Genomic DNA, 19,687 nt, shown 5'->3' on the forward strand with positions numbered 1-19,687 from the left:
TTATAAATGAATTAATAGATTCCTAATTATTAAATGAGACTAAAAAGTGGTTCCTTGTGTAGTATCAGATATTAACCCATTGACCACCGTAAGCCCCGATCGGGGCGCGACACAATAGATTTTCTATTGTGTCTGTGATTCCGAGGACTGATGGATTAATTATGTATCATTGTATATGTTCTTATTATGAGTTTTAAAAACAGTGGTACTCTATTAACTAGACTATAGATCGAGGATAATAGCTGCCCTTTGATAAGAAAGAGAGAAAATGTGTCTTTTCTGATACCTTTTTGATAAGAAAGAGAGAAAATGTGTATTCACACTGGGTTCGGGAGTTGCCATTAAAGATAATATGAGTCAAAAAGTGCCAATTAAGCTATCAATTACTATGAGCGATTTGTGAAGCTGAATAATATTTTCTGTAGAACCCGTGGCGTAAGAGGGCAAGTAGCGCATGATAATTATATTCTACATTTTTGACATTACTTTATTTAATATCGAATAATGAATTTGAAGTCATTGTGGGTTAAACTGAATTAATACTTTCTCGTATTAGTTTTCAGTATTTTTAGTTTGTGTTTTCATTATTGTCCGTTTGCGACACCAATTGCAATGGTTGAAAGTAAATTACTGTATTAAGTGCGATTATTAATTTAATTAAATAGATAGGAAACGAAAGGTGGTTTTATTTAAAAATACATTCGTAAAATTAATATTTTTATTTACACAAAATGCTAAATGTATAAATTATTCCCTTATTCTTATAAATATTTACAGTCTTAAAATTAAAAGATACAATTAACGTGGCAAAGTCGTGATACAATATTCGTTCATAGAGAATAGAGTCGAAAGTTGAATTTGAAAATTATTCTTTTTCATTTATGTTCGATTGCGTTTGAATTTAGAATTTATTTTTGAAATTTAATTTGTGAGATGCATTCTAAATTCAAATTATAGAAATGGGGTGTATGATTATGAAATGGATGAATCTTAATGTAGTGATGGAAGATTATGAAGAATGTTATACAAACAATATAATATAGTCGTTTTATGTTCCAACATAACATAGATTTCGAATAGTTTAACCTTCCATCACACTAAACTAATTTGGAGGGTAGTTTCACAAAAGCGTATCGATCGCGTGGATGACGCCGTTCGTCGCTGGGATGTTGTGTGTTATTACTTGCGCGTTGTTCACCTTTATCCGACCTGAAAATTAAATATTGAAATCAAAATTTTATAATTATAGAAGTGTTTTGTGCCCCTTTGTTGATTAGGAGACATCATTGTGGCTAAAATAATGAGCACTTTTAATTTTACTTTTCTCACAACTCAAACGTACATACTTACATAAAACGTATTTAACAAATGAAATATTAAATTGTATACTCTGTAACATTGAATCGTATACTCTGCTTAAATATACCATTGAGCATTCTTTATCTATCTAGCTTACCAGAGTTCTTCTGCAGCGTGAGTGGCTTGGCGTCCTCCATAGAGTTCCTTAGCTGATAGTATCGCATGCCAGCGCTATACAACGTGCCCGGCAGCACGTGGCGCGCGACGAGTGCCCGAGCGGCAGCCTTCTCTGAGTATCGAGAGAGTTCGGTTGGCGCCAGCCGCGCGAACGCCGCGTCCGTTGGCGCGAAAATTGTGTACGTTTTGCTTTCTGTCAAATGGAATGATTTTAAATTTAATTTTTTTATTTAGCGGGGAATGGGAGCTTTTTTTTAATACGATAGGTAAAATATAATTGATTATGTTGTATGTTTTAAATTTGTATTAAATCGATCATTCAATCATTTTATTGAATATAAATTTGGAGTAAAACCCATCGACACTTAAATTCTACCTTATTGAAAAATATTATTTTTTCACAATAATAAGTCTGTATCGTTTGTAAAAAATAGTCATTTTTACAGAACATTGCATCGATTCGTTTCATCATATACCATGGACAACAAAATGATCATACCTGCTAAAGTGTCAGCAAAGCCACTGGTAAATATGGCCTTGATGAAGGTGGTGAAGCGTCTGTCCCTGTCCGCCTGCAACGTCTGCACGAGGTCTCCAACCGGCAGCGGGAACATCACTCGGTCTACCGCGTGCGCTATGCCCTGCCATAGACAAGATTTTGTTTATAATTTTTTTTCATGTTACGTGACACGTTTTACGTTTTACGTTTCATGAAGTATATCTAATTACACATTTCTTTAGGCGTGAATAATATTCTAAAACGTTAAAAACATGAAAATACCTGTGGTATATGAATATCCTTCTTGTCATCGATAACCCGGGCGCCATTGATCGTGGTGACCTTGACTTCGTTCCACTCGACATCATGCATGTCATACTGGTTCACTCGTAACTGTGTGCCGGCGAGTGAGACGCCCGTCATCTCGTCTTGGAGGGACGCTATGTCGAACGCGCCTGGGATCACGTGGTGCAGGAGCAGCTGGAATTTTTTATTTTTTATTATTAGAATGAAGAAAAATGCGAACGATAGACGAAGCGTACGTGGTGTAAAGCGAATTTGAAAAAGTAACCTATATACATACCTACTATGTTAATTTTAGTTTTAAATTGTCTATGTAACTAAGAAATAAAAGTTTTGTAACTGGTAACAAAAGAAATTTTCATATTTTAAAATTGTCAGGCAATCATTTAAATTGTACTTACACCACTTAGAAGTCTGGGATTATCGCGGAACTTTTCTTCTGCCCTATCAGGACCTCCCAGCTGAACTAAAAGCGTCCTAAATGCTTTGTCCGTTGGCGCGAAAATCGTATACGGTCCAGTCTCATTTAATATCGAATCTAATCCAGATTGTTTTAGGTATTTGGCTGTTGCGAACAATCCGTTTTCTTTCAGAATATCTATAAGACCTGGGCTGGATGCGGAAGCGAAAAGTTCCTGTGACGATGGCTCTTCAAAACTTGGTACAGGCGTGCTTGATCCTATTACAATCAAATCATTGGGAGTAGACCTATAAGAAGGTGTTGTGTTTATTATGGTGGAACTAGGGAAGATATTCCGTGAGGTCTGTTTATTGCTTCTGATAGAATACGTTGGGGTTGATGTTTTAATGATGTATCTTTCTGTTGTCGGGGCTCGCGTTGTAGGTTGGTATGTTTGTGTTTCTCTTTGCGTCTCCCTGGGTATGTATGAGTCTATTGATGAATCTTTTGATATCTGAAAGTCTCTCGTTGGGTCTCTTTGTGAATAAGTTTCTCTTGGGGTATATGATTCTCTCTGAGTCTCCCTTTGTGTTTCCCTGGTTGGAAATACTTCTCTTTCTTGTTCCCGTATCGTATACGCTTCTCTTTCTGGTTCTCTAGGTGTGTATGTCTCTCTTTCAGGTTCTCTTTGAGTATATGTTTCTCTTTGTGGCTCTCTGGGGGTGTACGTTTCTCTTTGTGGCTCTCTGGGGGTGTATGTTTCTCTCTGTGGCTCTCTGGGGGTGTATGTTTCTCTTTGTGGCTCTCTGGGGGTGTATGTTTCTCTTTGTGGCTCTCTGGGGGTGTACGTTTCTCTTTGTGGTTCTCTCGGGGTGTATGTTTCTCTTTGCGAATGCCTTTGTGTGTATGCTTCTCTTTGAGATTCTTTTGGAGTGAAATTTTCTTTGTATGTCTGTTGAGTTGTTCTTGCTGACAATATTGAATTTCTGTATGTACTAGCAGGCGTTGTTGGAACAGGATTGGTGAGTCCGGATGAGCCATAGCTGGATGTTGTAACAAAGCTGGCATAAGTTGACGGAAGATGTGATGATTCTGCTATGTAATCCGTAGATTCCGTAGTAGATGGGCTCGCAGTCGTTGTGCTGTGTAATCCGTTAGATATTTTTGTAGGTCCGGGAAGTGTGATCTCACCTTTTCTTATTTTCTTCAAAATCTCCTCAACTTCTGGGCCCTCTTCCGTTTGTTGTCCATTAGCTTTCACACCTTTCACTTTATATGAACCGTCATCTTGTTCTTCTAAAAAGACGAATGTTACTTTCTTTTTGCTCTGAAGGGTAGTGGGCAAATTCGAAACCTCTTCTAATTTTCCATTATCACCCTGTTTCACTAGTTCGTAATTAGCTCCTGGTGGTAATACACCTTTTGTCAAATCATCAAATGAAACATGACTTTCTTTTTGTGTTGTTTGTGCTGCTGCTACGTATTTACCCAAATCTGGGCTGTCTGCTGCTATTGCCCCCTTAGGTATTAAGTTAGGATTATTAGTTCTGATCACTTCATATTTTTGTCCATTCAGAGATATTTCCCGTGAAGTAAAATTCTTCTCATTGAAGTCTTCAGGATTTTCGGCTAGAGCGACTTTAAGTTGCTTCAAAATATCTGGTTTCTGTAACAGAGCTACACTCTTTGCTCTAAGATTGTCATCAAACCCTTTAGTTTCACTTTCCTCCAGCAGGTTCTTTATTTCATTGTAGAGCTTTTGTTTATTTCTGTCTTGAGGAGGATTTCTTGATCTAGGTGGTCCTCTGGTCCTCATATATCTAGGTCGTGGAGTAGTCGTTGTTGTCGTTGTGGTGGTTGACGTAGTTGTTGTTGTTGTCGGATGTTGCTTCTCATACATTTCCAATGCTTTTTTGAATAAATCTGTTTCATGAGGTAGAAGTGGCCTACGTTTTTCTTGGTTTCTTCTGTAAGCATCTTCATAATTTTCAGTGGTAGTATAAGAAGGTAGCGATTTAGTGGCTTGTCTGGTAAGGAATTCTTCGTGTAATTTCTCAACCTTTTCCTGCTGTTTCTGTTGTTGCTTCTGCACGAATTCTTGATGTTTTTGTATTATTCGTTGTCTCTCTTGTAATTCTTTTAGTTTTTCTAAATTGTCCTTTGATTGCTGTTCAAAGTAATCTTGAATGTCAGCTGACTGAGTATTAGAATATATTGGTTGGTTTAAAGGTTGGCTTATTGGCTGATTAATGGATCCTTGGCCTAGCTGATGATTAATTGGCCCTTGATGGTTGATAGGTCCTTGGAACGATATCTGTCCGTTCTGGTTAATGTTTTGTGGTGCAAGGTTAGGCGCAGCCTGAATGGTGATTGGATTTGGGCCACTAAAGCTTTGTTGATTTTGCAATGTCGGCAAGAAAGCTGCCTGTGTCGGCCTCTGCTGAGCCAGCGACAGGGGCGTTGGAATATTTGGATTCTGGTTAAATATTGGTGCATTTTGAGTTAATGGTAGAGAATTGCTTTGATACGTAGACAATGTCGGAACTTGTTGGGGAATGTTGTGGTTTTGAGCAAAAGCTTGTTGCTGTAAGTTCTGCTGATTGAAGTTATTAATGGGAGGATTGACGTTTGTCTGTTGATTGAACTGTTGGAAGCCATTATTCTGAACGGGGATTGGGTTGTTGGGAATATTCTGCGCTGGCAGAAGATTGTTGAACTGTGGCACATATGGTTGTTGATTCAGTATCGGCTGAGGGAATTGTACTTGCTGTGCATTGTTAATAAGACCCGGCTGTTGTTGGAAATTTTGTAGTGGGGAATTGAGTCCGAATCTCGTCTGGTGTTCGTTGAAGCCTGGAGCTCCGATGGGCCCTTGTCTATTTCTGTCGAAGTCGTTTTCTATCTGAAATAGATAAAAAATACTAATTAGTAGATACCTAATCAAGTTATAAGTTGTTAATGAGATAATAGTATCTCAATATTGAAATAACCTTGAGTGAAATACATAACGTATAAAGAGTTAGTTTGTGATTTCGATTGCGTGAACTGAAAATATGTAATTTTAAATAAATAAACAAAAGTAAGTAATTGATAGTTAATAAAAGCACTATGCATTATTTTTCTTAGTTAGGTACTGAATTATTAAAATTTTATCAATCATCATAATTTAATACAAATGTGCTAGTTATTATTATTGTATTATGTTATTGAATTAAGAATATAGATTTTGTGAATAATTTTCATAATTATTTTTCATCAATCTCATTTTCTTAAACATCAAGTATCATTTCAACACATTCAATTCACCAAGAAACGAGCCCAAATACATATCATACATTATTCACAACGAACATAACTAAGTTCCGTGAGGCGAGGCGCAATTTTCTCGACATCTCGCCGTGACGCATCAGCGACACGAAAGTGCATTCTTGAGCGTGCTGAGAGCGGCACATCTTACTGATTGTGTATTTATTTAGTTTATTATATACTAGCAATGCCTATGGTAACAACCAGCGCCGCTCACGTAAAAGGATATTCTTACAAAAATGTGATGTTTCACCGCGGTATTAAAGAGAAGCCTATGTCGCTCTTATCATTGGGATACCTATACTAATGATAGTAATGATTCAAGGATAAAATGTTTAATGTGAAATATTTATTTTTAGAATTGCTGTTTATGGATAAAGGATGTTATATGGAATTAAATTTTAATTTAAAAATTCTGTGGCTGAATTTTAAATAATGCTGCTTTCTTTTACATAAGTACAACACATTATTATAATAAAGAACACAAAAAAAAAAGAATTATACCGGCCGAATTGATAACCTCCTCGTTTTTTTGGAAGTCGGTTTATAAGAATTAGGTACTTAACTAGTTTCTCGATTATAACATACTATGTATGTTCATCTCATGTTCATCTGCAAAGAGTAGGTCAACATACGTAACTTTAAAACAGGCGGGAAAATTTACCGCCAAAATCGCGAATACTTCTGACACTTGTAATGTGGCACAATGAACGCGCGACCTTTGTCAAAATGCCATAGATGTTCCTCAAAGTCGAAAGCGCGCGAAAGTGGTCTGACAACATTCTCGTCATCCTGCTCTTTTGCCTCCGCTCTCTGTATTATGTAACAAGGACAGATGTAACCGAAATGGTATTACGGACATGACATAATTAGTCTGAACTATATAGATTGCTATCAAGATTTCTTACTGCACGTAGTTTGGTGGTAGTTTGAAAGCATTCGTCTTATTATAGCAATTTTTAATAAGTGCCCACATTTTTACGTTATCTACCTACTTGGTTACATGCATGTATATAGCAAGAAATAAGAGATAGACTTACTTATTATTGTAATGCCATAAAGGAAATTGCCGATAGAGAAGAGATGATTACGACGATAAGTCCCTTGCCTCGTCTTGCCTCGATAATTGTAGGTATTCATTTTAGTTACAAATGATCGCAACTCATTGCCAGACTCGAAATATTAAATCAAAATGCCAATAAAATCCACCATTTCTCCAACCATAAACCACTCAAATCTATCTTTAGATAATATCTAATAATTGCTACCTTCCCACGACCTTTGATTACTTTCATTTTCCCTACACATGAACCTTGTAACAACGTAGAAGTGATCAAAATACAACGCGATGTGAATGAAGTTTCCATAATCTGTTGAAAGTGAGAATGCCATGTTTCGCCTACTGATGTCCTATTCACGTTTCTATTTTGTTTAAGTAATTGAATAAAGAAAGGCGTGTCGGTTTTGCAGTTGATTTTAAATTACGGATTATTAAAACTCTTGGGGAAGATGTTAGGAAATTTTATAATATCCACATAATATAATCGGTTAGTAGAGTCGTATCGTATAGATACCATATTTATTAAACTATATTTTATGCATATAAAAATAAAACAAGTGTACTAGTTACCTGTCTCCTACAAAATTATACTTTCAAATATTCTGTAATACAAAAAATCAAGAAAGATGTCCGGTTATTCCTCGTCATTATAATCTTGCCATATATAATTGAATGGTAAATCACACTATCTGTGAGCGATCCAATTTTTTGCATCCCAAATGAATCGATTAACGAATCGCTATAATCGAATATCATCGATTAATCGGTATAATCGCTACATAATATGTCACACAATGAACGGTTATAACACGCATTTGATTTATATACCTTTATAATTAGTAATCGTTTGGAAAACAAGTTTTAGACACGAACAATTATTTTATTGTCAATAATTTTCCGTATATTGCGTTAATTTATATTGTCTAGCGACTAGCTGTATTCTGGTATTGTGATATATAATATCAAATAAATCATTAAAAACACTACGAAGTCAGAATCTTCCGCTGATGAAAAAAAAGTCTCATGAGAATCTGCAGAAATCTATTAAAAATCTCATGAGCATTTGCATACATCTATAGTTTTTATTTTTAATTGATTCTACATCGATGCAACACTAATTTACCCTAAGATATTCATAGTTTTTTAATGCCATATTTAACTTTATTGCCGTGATTGACCCAAACCTATACGTATACTTAATCGTATATCAAAGCTGAAGTTACGTTATTATTTAATCTGTGGTAAAAACACAGATACAATAACTACTATACTATTAGTAAAAAGTTCTGAGGATTTATGCCCATCACTTCAAACACAGCTTATCGGATCTGTATCGGACTTTCAGAGCTAGAATATGGATTAGCGCCTCTTAATTCATCCGGGTACCTTAAAAAGCCGCGGGCGAGCAACAGCTAGCTGTGCTCCGCGGTTTCCCCCGCATTGCTCCGTTCCTGTTGGTCTTAGCGTGATGATATATAGCCTATAGTCTTCTTTGATAAATGGGCTAATGGGCTAATGGGATCTAACACCGAAATAATTTTTAAAATCGGACCAGTAGTTCCTGAAATTAGCGCGTTCAAACAAACAAACAAACGCTTCAGCTTTATAATATAATATAGGTAGTATAGATTATTTAATTAACACCTAGATAATAATTATTATATGTATAAATAAAATTATGAAATTAGGTCAGAAACCGGACAAAGATGTTTTATCCTAATTTAACCATTGTTGCGTGACTGAGTCATCAATGTGTAAACATCTTCAAACTTTCACGTGTATTCTTAGGGCGTATTCAGAAAGAAAGCTTGAAACTTATAAGCGCTTATCGGCGCTTGTCATGTTCATATAAATATGACAAGCAAGACAATGAACATGACAAGCGCCGATAAGCGTTTATAAGCGCTTATAAGTTTCAAGCTTTCTTTCTGAATACGCCCTTAGTAATAATAAATGTGTGTTTATTCTATTCTCTATTATATTTCTAAGTTAATAGCTCCAAATGCCATTTATTTATTTTTGATAAGATATCTTCAATGCGATATCTTTTTAATTCAACTCTTTGTACTTAGTGCAGGAAACTAAGAAATATAATATTATTTAATTATTATCTATTGTATTTTTAATTACCTTATATTATTTTACAAAGAAATAGAATAGCGGTAACGATTATAATATCGAAGGCACAGGCTCCTGAAAAAGTTTTTTATATCTTTTGAAAGTGGGTCATCTGATCTTCGTGGTTTAGCTTTATTTTTAACAATTAGACGTGTAACTTGATAAGCTTTCGGTCAACATAATAAATTGTGTTCATATGACAAGCGTGATAATCATTATTCCAAAAGTATAAACATATCAAACCATGTCATGCCATTGCCACATTGTTATTTAGATTTCTATGCATTGCCAGTAAGCACCAGCTAATACCGAAGAACTTCATCTCTTATTAAATAATTTACCAAATATGTACATACATATATTTTGGCAACACCTAACTAATTACTCAATTCTTTTATTTCAAAAAAACCTCATAATTTTTAACCAAATAAAGTTGCATAGAAGTAACAAAAATTACGGGCGTCATCATCATCCTCAATCTAATTTTTAGGAATAACGCATAAAAGGGCCTAGTGTAACCCGTCAACTCCGACGCTGGTAATCCTAACTGTTAAGCCGATATCTTACGGAAGCTGTGTTACACAACCCAGTGCCGGGTGTCACCTACATTATACAATATGTTATACACACGGATGTGTTTCTTGTTCAATGCCGGTGTATGGAAGGTGACACTTGTATAAAAACTCGTATTGAATATGAAAGTTTTGCGGACGTTTCGTAAACAGTGTAGGACGTAGGTAGGTAATCGAGGATGTTTACGGTTTGCTTTTGGAACTGTATTGATTTGGTATTTTATGTTTATATAGTAACATATTTTTGTCGGTATGTGAATAAGGTACTTATGTATAATATTGTATCTATATCACTTCTATTTTTCGATTATTTATCTAACATACTTAGCCAAATCAATTCTGAAGATTTTGTCTGAAAGTGCAATGACATCTTTAAATCCTAACCTATCCCTATTCTAAACTTATGTAGAAAAAGAATAGCTCTTAAAACGTAGTTTTATTGTTAGGGCCGTAACCTTTCAATTGAAACGGTGAAAAAGTTGACACAGCCTAGATACTATTTATAAATTTCTTCACAACTCACGGTCGAAATGCTATTGCTATGTCTATATTATGCTATGTCTATATTATTGACTGCTATGCTATGTCTATATTATTGACTTTACAATACACACAGTTATCAGACATTTTAGGGAAATCAAAGCACAATTTTTATCTAGAAAATCTATCGAAAGAAGAACATTGGCAAAATATTAAAGCATAAATAAGTGCGATTTAACTTACTTATAACAGAAATATACTAACGAAACAGTAACACAGTAAAACGTATTTGAACTCTCCTTTAGTACACCGTCAACTTTGACTTTCTATCATTAGGTACAAATCTCTAAATCGCTATGTGTTAATCTGTTTTGAAGGTACCTACAGACGATGAGATAAAATATTATGTAATACAGTTTCGCTGTTTCTCACAGTGCTAAGAGTTACTAGTGAAAGTCACTATGTATATTCAAATATGAAACGCGTGTATTTAAAATAAAAGTTATCTTTTTTGTGTATTTTAATTTATAATTGCGTGTTATAATATGTTCTTGCGTGATGTTTATATCACCCACAGCATATAAAATGTTATTAAATTGAACAAATATTATTCGATGCTCCTTTATTATTGAATTTCGTTAAATAATGTAATACATTGAATTGAAAGCGATAAAACTACGTATATTCCAACTGACGACTTAATAATTAATTTTATTACGTACCTAATATAATAATACTTTACTTAATATTAATAATACATCTTCAATCATAATAGGACTTTTGTTCGGTCATCATCATCGATAGTGAAAAAAAAGTGTTTTTAAAAACGATAAAATAAAACGTCTAGTTGTGACTGGGCCGTAAGTACTCCGCAAGGTTCATAAAATATAGCTGTGCCCCGGGGTTTTATCCGCATTGCTTCGCTCCTGTTGGTCATAGCTAGCGTGATGATATATAGCCTATACCTAGCCTTCCTCGATAACTGGGCTATCTAACACCGATATAATTCTTCAAATCATACCTGTAGTTCCTGAGATTAGCGCGTTCAAACAACTCTTCAGCTTTATAATATTTGTATAGAGTACATTAAAAAAATTAGGCCAGTGTAATCAATAAAATTAAAAGAGAGCAAAATAAAAACATCCAATCATACAAGATGTACCTATGCTGTTTTCATAATCGTTTCGTTTCTCACGTGTTTTATTCGTATGTCTTTATCTAGCAAGTTATTGTAACATCGTCACGCAGTTGAGATGAAACCGAGTCACGGTCAGGTTAACGGATTTTCTTTTATTACTAGAATAGCTTTAATGCCAGTTATATAATACCTAGGTACCTATCCTATACATAATATCTCTGTAAATAAAAATAAATTCATATTTCTGTTTGTCACGGCTTCACGCGTGAGCGCTGGACCATTTGCTTATTCCTTTTTGGTCAGGAGATGGATCATAGGAAAGAAAAATTAGAAATTGTCCTAAAAATGAAGAAAACTTAACGGCCAATGGCCATTCATCTAAACTTTATGGTTATGACAGTTCACGCGAAGACGTGCTGTCTTATCGCATAACTACCTACATATTTTTAATATTATGCACCTGTTTATTGACCTCCTCTTGGCTCCTTGGTAGTTGGTACACACGGCTGGGATCAATAATTCTCACTAACCATTACGAAACAAGTCTCGGTCAGACAGGACACGGAAGACAGATAACCTAACTACTTGTCCGAAAATAATAAAGCTGTTAATGTTTTTGTTCTCAAACAATCAGTTTTTCATTTATATTCTGATCCACCATAAAAAAAAAGTTTCATAGTTCCACACGTTCAAATGAAAAAACTTCTGCACTAAGATGATTCTAAGTAACAACCGTAATAGCGTATAATTTACGACTATAACATTTGCATTAAGCAGGCAGATTAGCGGATAAGATGTTACGCCGATTCATTTGCATTTATAATATTTTTTCATGTTAAAAAATTAGGAAATGCAGTGGAAATGCTCTAGTTATAGAGTAGGTATTCTAGTCACGTATAATAAGAAATAGGGAAAGATCCTTCCATCATCCTTTTGACTTTTCCATTTTCGTGACAAAAATATCTTACACTCTTCTCCACATAAACTTAAACATTTATTTATTCAATTAGACTTCTTATAAAAGCACTTTTTAATCGTCATAACATACGTATTTTGTACCAAAAAAAATATGCCCAAGAATTGATTGTCCATCAGTCTAATACCTATTTGGAAACCGATACCGTTTCAATTACGATACAGGGGATTACAATAACGTCTTAAAGCAGTATTAATTCCAGTGCAGGAAAGTGATGTCGCTAGACGACTTTTTTTTATAGTGGGGAAATCTTCCAAAGATACCCACGGCCCCCGGGGAAGGAGCCGTGGGTTATGTCGGATTCTTACCGACCCCACTGTGTTCCGTCGAGCCGCTTTAATGATGGGGCCGCGGGTATTGGTTAGAATTCTTCCGCGACCCCCTCGGCGGCAGCCCATCTCCAGGCCATAGTGTCGCTAGACACAATATGTGTTACATTACTACTATAAGACACATACAATCCTGTTACATAATATAAGCCCCCCTGATAGCATCATACTATAAACTAATAGAAAGAGAATATAATGTTAAATAATTAAGACACAGATCAACTGCATAATATCAAAGAAGCAATATGCAATAGTACAATTATACAAAACAACCTATATTGTGTGTTTATATAACGGTGATTTGTCTCGCTCAATTTCGATACCTAATTTGATACTTACGTTATAATGAGTGCAAAAGCATAATACGAACATAAGCATAATACATGCTATCAAGAGATACAGAAAAAAAACGTAATATTTACTTGCGGAAACGGAAAAAAAGATGCCGAAGAAAATGCGGATTACCTACGTGACCCGTTTGAAGTAATTCGTAATATAATAATTATAATATAGTACATTTACACACGCAGCAATTATAACATTATAACATATGTATAAGTGATTCCTGGTTCGATTACAAACCTAATTACTTTCTAGTTGTCGTTGAGGAATTATTTAACGAAAACATACGATAATTAGCTGTCATGCGATTACTTTAATTTATTCGAAATATTTTATGTTTGAGTATCATTTGTTAAATATATAGTAGTAATTAAACTTCATAATTTTTAAAGAAAATTGCGCCTATGTTTATAAAATTATATTTTACGATTTCAAATAGATACTATTAAATCCCAACAATTAGCAAAAAATTAACTGACTCTATCGCTCTACATTCAATACAAATTCCCCGCATAGGTAAGTATTAAAAATATTTTTTTTCGTTCTTCAGTTTTAAAATTTTCCTCTTTAGGTTTGCTTTGTGACCTACATTTAAATGATTTATTATTTGACAATTAACAATTAAATAAAAATGTTATTTTAAAAGCAATGAAAAAAAATGATAATTTAGCGAATTCTTCGTGCTCGTATAAACGCTAAAAATTTTGGTTAATATTAGCTTTAATATAAGAAATTTCTACCATTTATTATTGGTATAATTGAAAATGTAGAGCATCCACTTATAAATTATATGATTAAAAAAATCAACCAACCCTCGGTCCAGTAATGGCCGCGACCAAGCGCGCCAACAGGAGAAACTGGCATACACTGCCCCTCATGCTGCACTCTCAAGATCAGAGTGGCAGAGTATCATCACACACACTGCACTACCGTCCGACACCACTGTCCTGAGCGCACTGAATCCGATTTTCCAAAAAATCAACACAGCTCACTAAATTCCAAATTTGAAAATTAAAAAAAAATCTGTCACAGACAACTTTTTTCTTTTTCACGCAACGGGCACGCGCGTCGGTAGAGTCGATGACAGTAATCGTCATGGCAAGCGCTGCTGCGTTTTACCACCCCTACTCTCATCTCCCCTTCTCGATATTTCGAAAGGATTGTCAAACGAGAATCATTTTAAAACACTAAACGATATTCTGTGATGTTAATTGAACGTTGCATAAAACAATTAACAACAACGGCTCCTCAGATGAACTAAGGATCGTATACATTACAAATTACTAGGTATCTAGTTTATGATCTGCTAAGCTTCCGTTGCAACATAATTGTTCAAAAGTTAAACTTATTGTCTACTGCAATGGGTTTTGTAAGTATTATATAACCTAAATAATCTATGTGTCCGATTATTTATAGGAAAGTAAAAGTGAATTGTTATTTGCGACTGTTTCAAAAATAAATACCAATTTGTATGCTGGCCGAATTTTGGAAGAGTTATGGGCCTTGTATTTAAGTGTTATATTCAAATTACACAATGTTAATACTACTTTAACTTGTCTAGTCATCTATAAACATAATCCGTTCATATTGACCTTTTTACCGTGTACCTGTATACCAATTTTTTATTCATTCTATAACTATTTGTTTGCATAGCATATTGATGAAATTTAGTTGCGGTAATCTCTACTAAGTATCTCTAAGTACAAATCTTAAGTTGTGATTCAGCGTTACAAAATAACAAATGTATGTTTAATTTTCAAGCCTAAGCGACCGGAACTTCAAGTTAGGAATTATGAAACGAAAACAAAAAATGTTACCTAAAAAAATAAATCTCATCTTTTTAATTACGCGCCATTAAAAATAAGACATAAATTGAAAACAAAAATTGAATAAAGAATACACGAGCACAACGCAGCTTGTCTGTCGAGGGCATAGACAATTTTTTTTTCATTTCTAAATGAAAATATAATTTATCTATGCTACGGTAGAGCGGAGATCGCTTTTCGCAAGGCTGAAATTAATGGAAATCATGGTAAAATCATTAATCAAACAGAATATCTCTTTTGTAACAGCACGAATACAATGTAGAAGTTCGAATGAAATACAATGCCTAATTGGAGTGAAAAGTTACACCATTTTGAGTATTATGTTTTGCAATTTTTTTATCTGATAACGTACGGTGCATACTTGCTTTGTTACAGTTTTTATGTGTGAATGATATGCAAAGATATACCATTCTTGTTAATTACAAAAATATGGTTCGCATCCGGTTAATACTACTTTAAAAGTTAATAATTTATTCACTGCGTAGGTATATAGAACTTATATATTTTAGATGCGCTGAATATGGCTTATCCTGTTTTCTGGTATCTATGTCATCTAAACTCAATGACGAATAGCAATATCACAGTTTCCAAAAAAAGTATGATTCCAAGACTAAATTACGACAGAAGGCTTTTATGTCAGGCCCCTTTAAGGGCGCGTATAAAGTCAAATCACCAATCAACTTTTAGTTGATACGTGTAGTATTCAAGACCAAATATAAAAAATAAAATATATGTAAAACTTGATGATATTTTCGATTATATTGTCAGATCAAAAACATAAAATATTGAAATTGACTCGATAGAAAAAATTCACGAAGTTACCTCTAAATTTCACACTTTTACGTTTTTTACTGGACATGGTAATACTTATTATGATTTTTTTTTCATAAACATTTATATTAAAACATTTGCAAGATATTTGTCAGAGCATTTTGTGTAATTACTTTTAGTTTTGGTTTAATCACGATAAAACACTTTTGGCGCTTACTATATTTTTAATTACGCAAGAAATCATCTTCCATCGCACGTTCCGGGAGCTAAAAACATAATTCTATTTCATACATCAGACGCTATCGCTCCGTTGAGACGAGTAGACCACGCTAAAATTGCTGCGCCGTGTTTTATAATTACGCCGAATATTGATTTGTTGAAAATGGTAAAACAACAAAATGAAAAGACATATGAAACGAGAACTAAAGAAGATTCAAATTGAAAAGATAACTAAATGTCGAAGGTAATAATGTATATAATGTATAATATAATAGTATTGTTATAATATTAATAAATAATAATTATAATATAAAAAGATAAGTCTTGATTTACCTATTTGAGAAAGTTTAGTTTCTGTAAAATAATTTCCGCGGGCTGAGTATTGACGCGATAGCAGCAGCAACTATAGATAGGTAAATAAAATTCATAGTGGTAGGTACCTAATTCTTATAGCGGCAGTACACATGGGGCCAACGTGTTGGGCCAACGTGTTGGGCAAAAATGAAGATTCCTGTTCACACATTGGCTTACTGATCATTCTGCATTGGCGCTTCAAAGATGGACGTAGTCCGTAGAAGTTCTTGCAGCCGCGGCAATTTATTTATACAGTGCGTTTAATTATTACGTACATGTGCATCAATAACAATGAGTGTACTCTGCCGTCTGCGATGATACCATTTTCCAATCTCTATTGTCCTTTTTTATATCTGTATAAATAAAACATTATTATGTTTAGATTTTTTCAAATGTTTAAAATGTGTACATTTTACATTTAATTTAATTTTAACTACCTATACAACGAAACTTTAAAGATTAGATTTTAGATATTATTATTATATTAAATGATAATATTATTTATGTAATAAAGCACAATTTGATCAAAATCATGCTCATTGTATAATTATTGTTATTTAATTTTTAAGAACAAGTAACTTTTTAATACTATTTTACTCATTTTATAAATATATTCATTTTTTTATCGCATTGTATGAAAGTGAGATAAGAAAAACATCTAGAATAATATAATAAATAGAAAATAGAACATCTAATTTATTGAGTCATATGGTTTTATTTTTGTGTAGTTCATGCCGTGGATTCCAAATTATTCCTTCATGTCGATACAATTCTACGAATTGTAAAACCTCGGCGCCGCCATCGCTATCGGAATAAATTTCATTGACGCGCAACGATACTGTCTCCGCTGACGAGTAACAACAAACTGAACAAGACACCAACGTGTGAACGCTGTTTGTGGAGCGCGCCAAGATCCTTTGATGTGTGCACAAAAAACCGACAACATTCGGTTGGCCTGCCAATATTGGCGCCAACTAGGCTAATGAAGCCAACATACCGCCAAGTAGCTCTCTACACGTTGGCCCAACCCGTTGGCCCAACGCGTTGGCCCAATGTGTACTGCCACCATTACAGTCGCGGTGCAATCAATCAAGTCAAGAAAGATATATTATTATTATTACTATAGGCAGATCCTATGTTCGCTCCAGTAAATAATAATATAAATAATATGTAAACCGGTTGTGAATAGTACATATACATATATTATATTTACAATCTGTATTAGATAATCATACATAACATCTATACATAGGTATAACAAATTCGTACGAAAGTCAAAACTGTACTTACATTGAATAGGTATTTTTTTATAATATACATATGTATATGTATATATATAATATATTCATAATCTGTATTACATAGTAATATGTAGTACATATCTATACATAAATATAGTTTTTAGAATTTTTGTATGTCTGTCTGTATGTATGTCTGGGCTCTAAATTTGGTGCAGATATAGCTTGAGACCTGAGAAAGGTCATAGGATGAGTTTTATCCCGTAAATAAAAAAAACTGTCTGTGTTTGTCTGTTTGTTTGTACACGCTAATCTCCGGAACTACTGGACGGATTTGAATGAAAGTTATTTTGTTGTGTAGGTACTATTATATTATCCGGGAAATATAAAATAATAATTTATTTTGAAAACTAAAACACCTGATGCAGAACCGCAACAGACCACCTAAACTATAGATTCATTTGAGAAAGTTTATCCAGGCGAGTTTGGATATTATTATTTGTGTAAATTCTGTAAATTCGTTTCCGCGAGTTGAGTATTCATGCGACGATATTTATAGATACCTACATTCATAGTGGGTACCTACAATTTACAAAGAAACTTTTTATACTTAGTTATGTAGGTACCTAATTCCTACGGTCGCCTTGCAAATGCAATCAATCAAATTGAACCTGTTTGAAAGTAATTTACTAATTTCACAGAACAATTTTAAATTTGGAAAATGTGGACCCTCACTCTCAACCTGTGTCTACTGACTATTGCCACGCAGAAAAAAATACTCCAGAAAGGTACCTGCTAAAGTTACCAGCTCTCGATAAAATAATACGTAAATTTCGAAGAACTTTGTAATATTTTATAAAGGATAATTTTTATTTTTATTTTTAGAATAATTGCTGAGTCGAAAAATGTCGTACAATCTAATAGTCCATTGAATAAAAAGTTCTAGAGTGCGTGAGTTAGTAACGTAAGATGTTTCTTCGGAAACATGTCAAGAGTCCCTAGGTAATAAACATACTAAAACCCCGGGCCACTAGGAGGAGCCCCGGAGTGGGGGGAGGGGGAAAATGGGTCCATTTTTTCATTTTTCGCTTAAATCTCAAAAACGGTACATGTTAGAGAAAAACTTTCAAGGAAAAGTTGAAAGGCCATAAAATTATCTACAAGTTGTACCTGAATCATTTTTTCCTATATCCTACCGTTTCTGAGTTATACGCAGTAAAACATGATTTTGGCTCAAACAATTTCCACATCAATCGATCAAAAAATATTTCTTTCTTCCAAAAAACTCAAAAGTGTAACTTGTGACCGGTACTGATAGATTGCTCTTAATTAAGTCTATAATTGGTAAAATAAACACATTCCTCCATGGAAGCCTTTAGGAGGAATCGATTGTCAAAATATTATATTAGGGCAGTTTGAGTTACTGAACTTGATCTTTTTATTTTTTTCTTCCAAAAAACTCATAAGTGCAACTTGTGACCGGTACAGATAGATTGCTCATAATTGGGTCTATCATTGATAAAAATACCAGATTCCACCATGGAGGCCTTTAGGAGGTATTGAATTTTATTAGGGTAGTTACGATACATTAACTTTTTAACTAACTACCCTAATAAAATTCAATTCCCCGTAAACGCCTCCATGGTGGAATCTGGTATTTTTATCAATGATAGACCTAATTATGAGCAATCTATCTGTACCGGTCACAAGTTGCACTTTTGAGCTTTTTGGAAGAAAAAAAATAAAAAGTTCATGTATCGTAACTACCCTGATAAAATTCAATTCCCCGTAAACGCCTCCGTGGTGGAATCTGGTATTTTTAGCAATGATAGACCTAATTATGAGCAATCTATCTGTACCGGTCACAAGTTGCACTTTTGAGTTTTTTGGAAGAAAAAAATAAAAAGATCAAGTTCAGTAACTCAAACTGCCCTAATATAATATTTTGACAATCGATTCCTCCTAAAGGCTTCCATGGAGGAATGTGTTTATTTTACCAATTATAGACCTAATTAAGAGCAATCTATCAGTACTGGTCACAAGTTGCACATTTGAGTTTTTTGGAAGAAAGAAATATTTTTTGATCGATTGATGTTGAAATTGTTTGAGCCAAAATCATGTTTTACTGCGTATAACTCAGAAACGGTAGGATATAGGAAAAAATGATTCAGGTACAACTTGTAGATAATTTTATGGCCTTTCAACTTTTCCTTGAAAGTTTTTCTCTAACATGTACCGTTTTTGAGATTTAAGCGAAAAATGAAAAAATGGACCCATTTC

At 34.0% G+C, this 19,687-nt stretch overlaps 1 protein-coding gene across 1 annotated transcript; it reads right to left on the reverse strand.

The window, feature by feature from the left end:
• Positions 1 to 704: 704 nt before the first annotated feature.
• LOC149490848 (uncharacterized) lies at positions 705 to 14,098 on the reverse strand. The gene is made up of 6 exons (XM_089708678.1): positions 13,812 to 14,098; positions 2,680 to 5,580; positions 2,258 to 2,455; positions 1,976 to 2,117; positions 1,457 to 1,669; positions 705 to 1,209 (listed from the first exon to the last, which is right to left on the reverse strand). Exons 1-6 carry the CDS (start codon positions 13,875 to 13,877, stop codon positions 1,121 to 1,123), a joined length of 3,609 nt encoding a protein of 1,202 aa, XP_089564804.1. The 5' UTR covers positions 13,878 to 14,098; the 3' UTR covers positions 705 to 1,120.
• Positions 14,099 to 19,687: the final 5,589 nt, after the last annotated feature.

This window comes from Colias philodice, chromosome 2, assembly GCF_061535455.1.
Source record: "Colias philodice isolate Cphi_HAF_F1 chromosome 2, ilColPhil1 Martin Lab GWU primary, whole genome shotgun sequence".
NCBI lineage: Eukaryota > Metazoa > Arthropoda > Insecta > Lepidoptera > Pieridae > Colias > Colias philodice.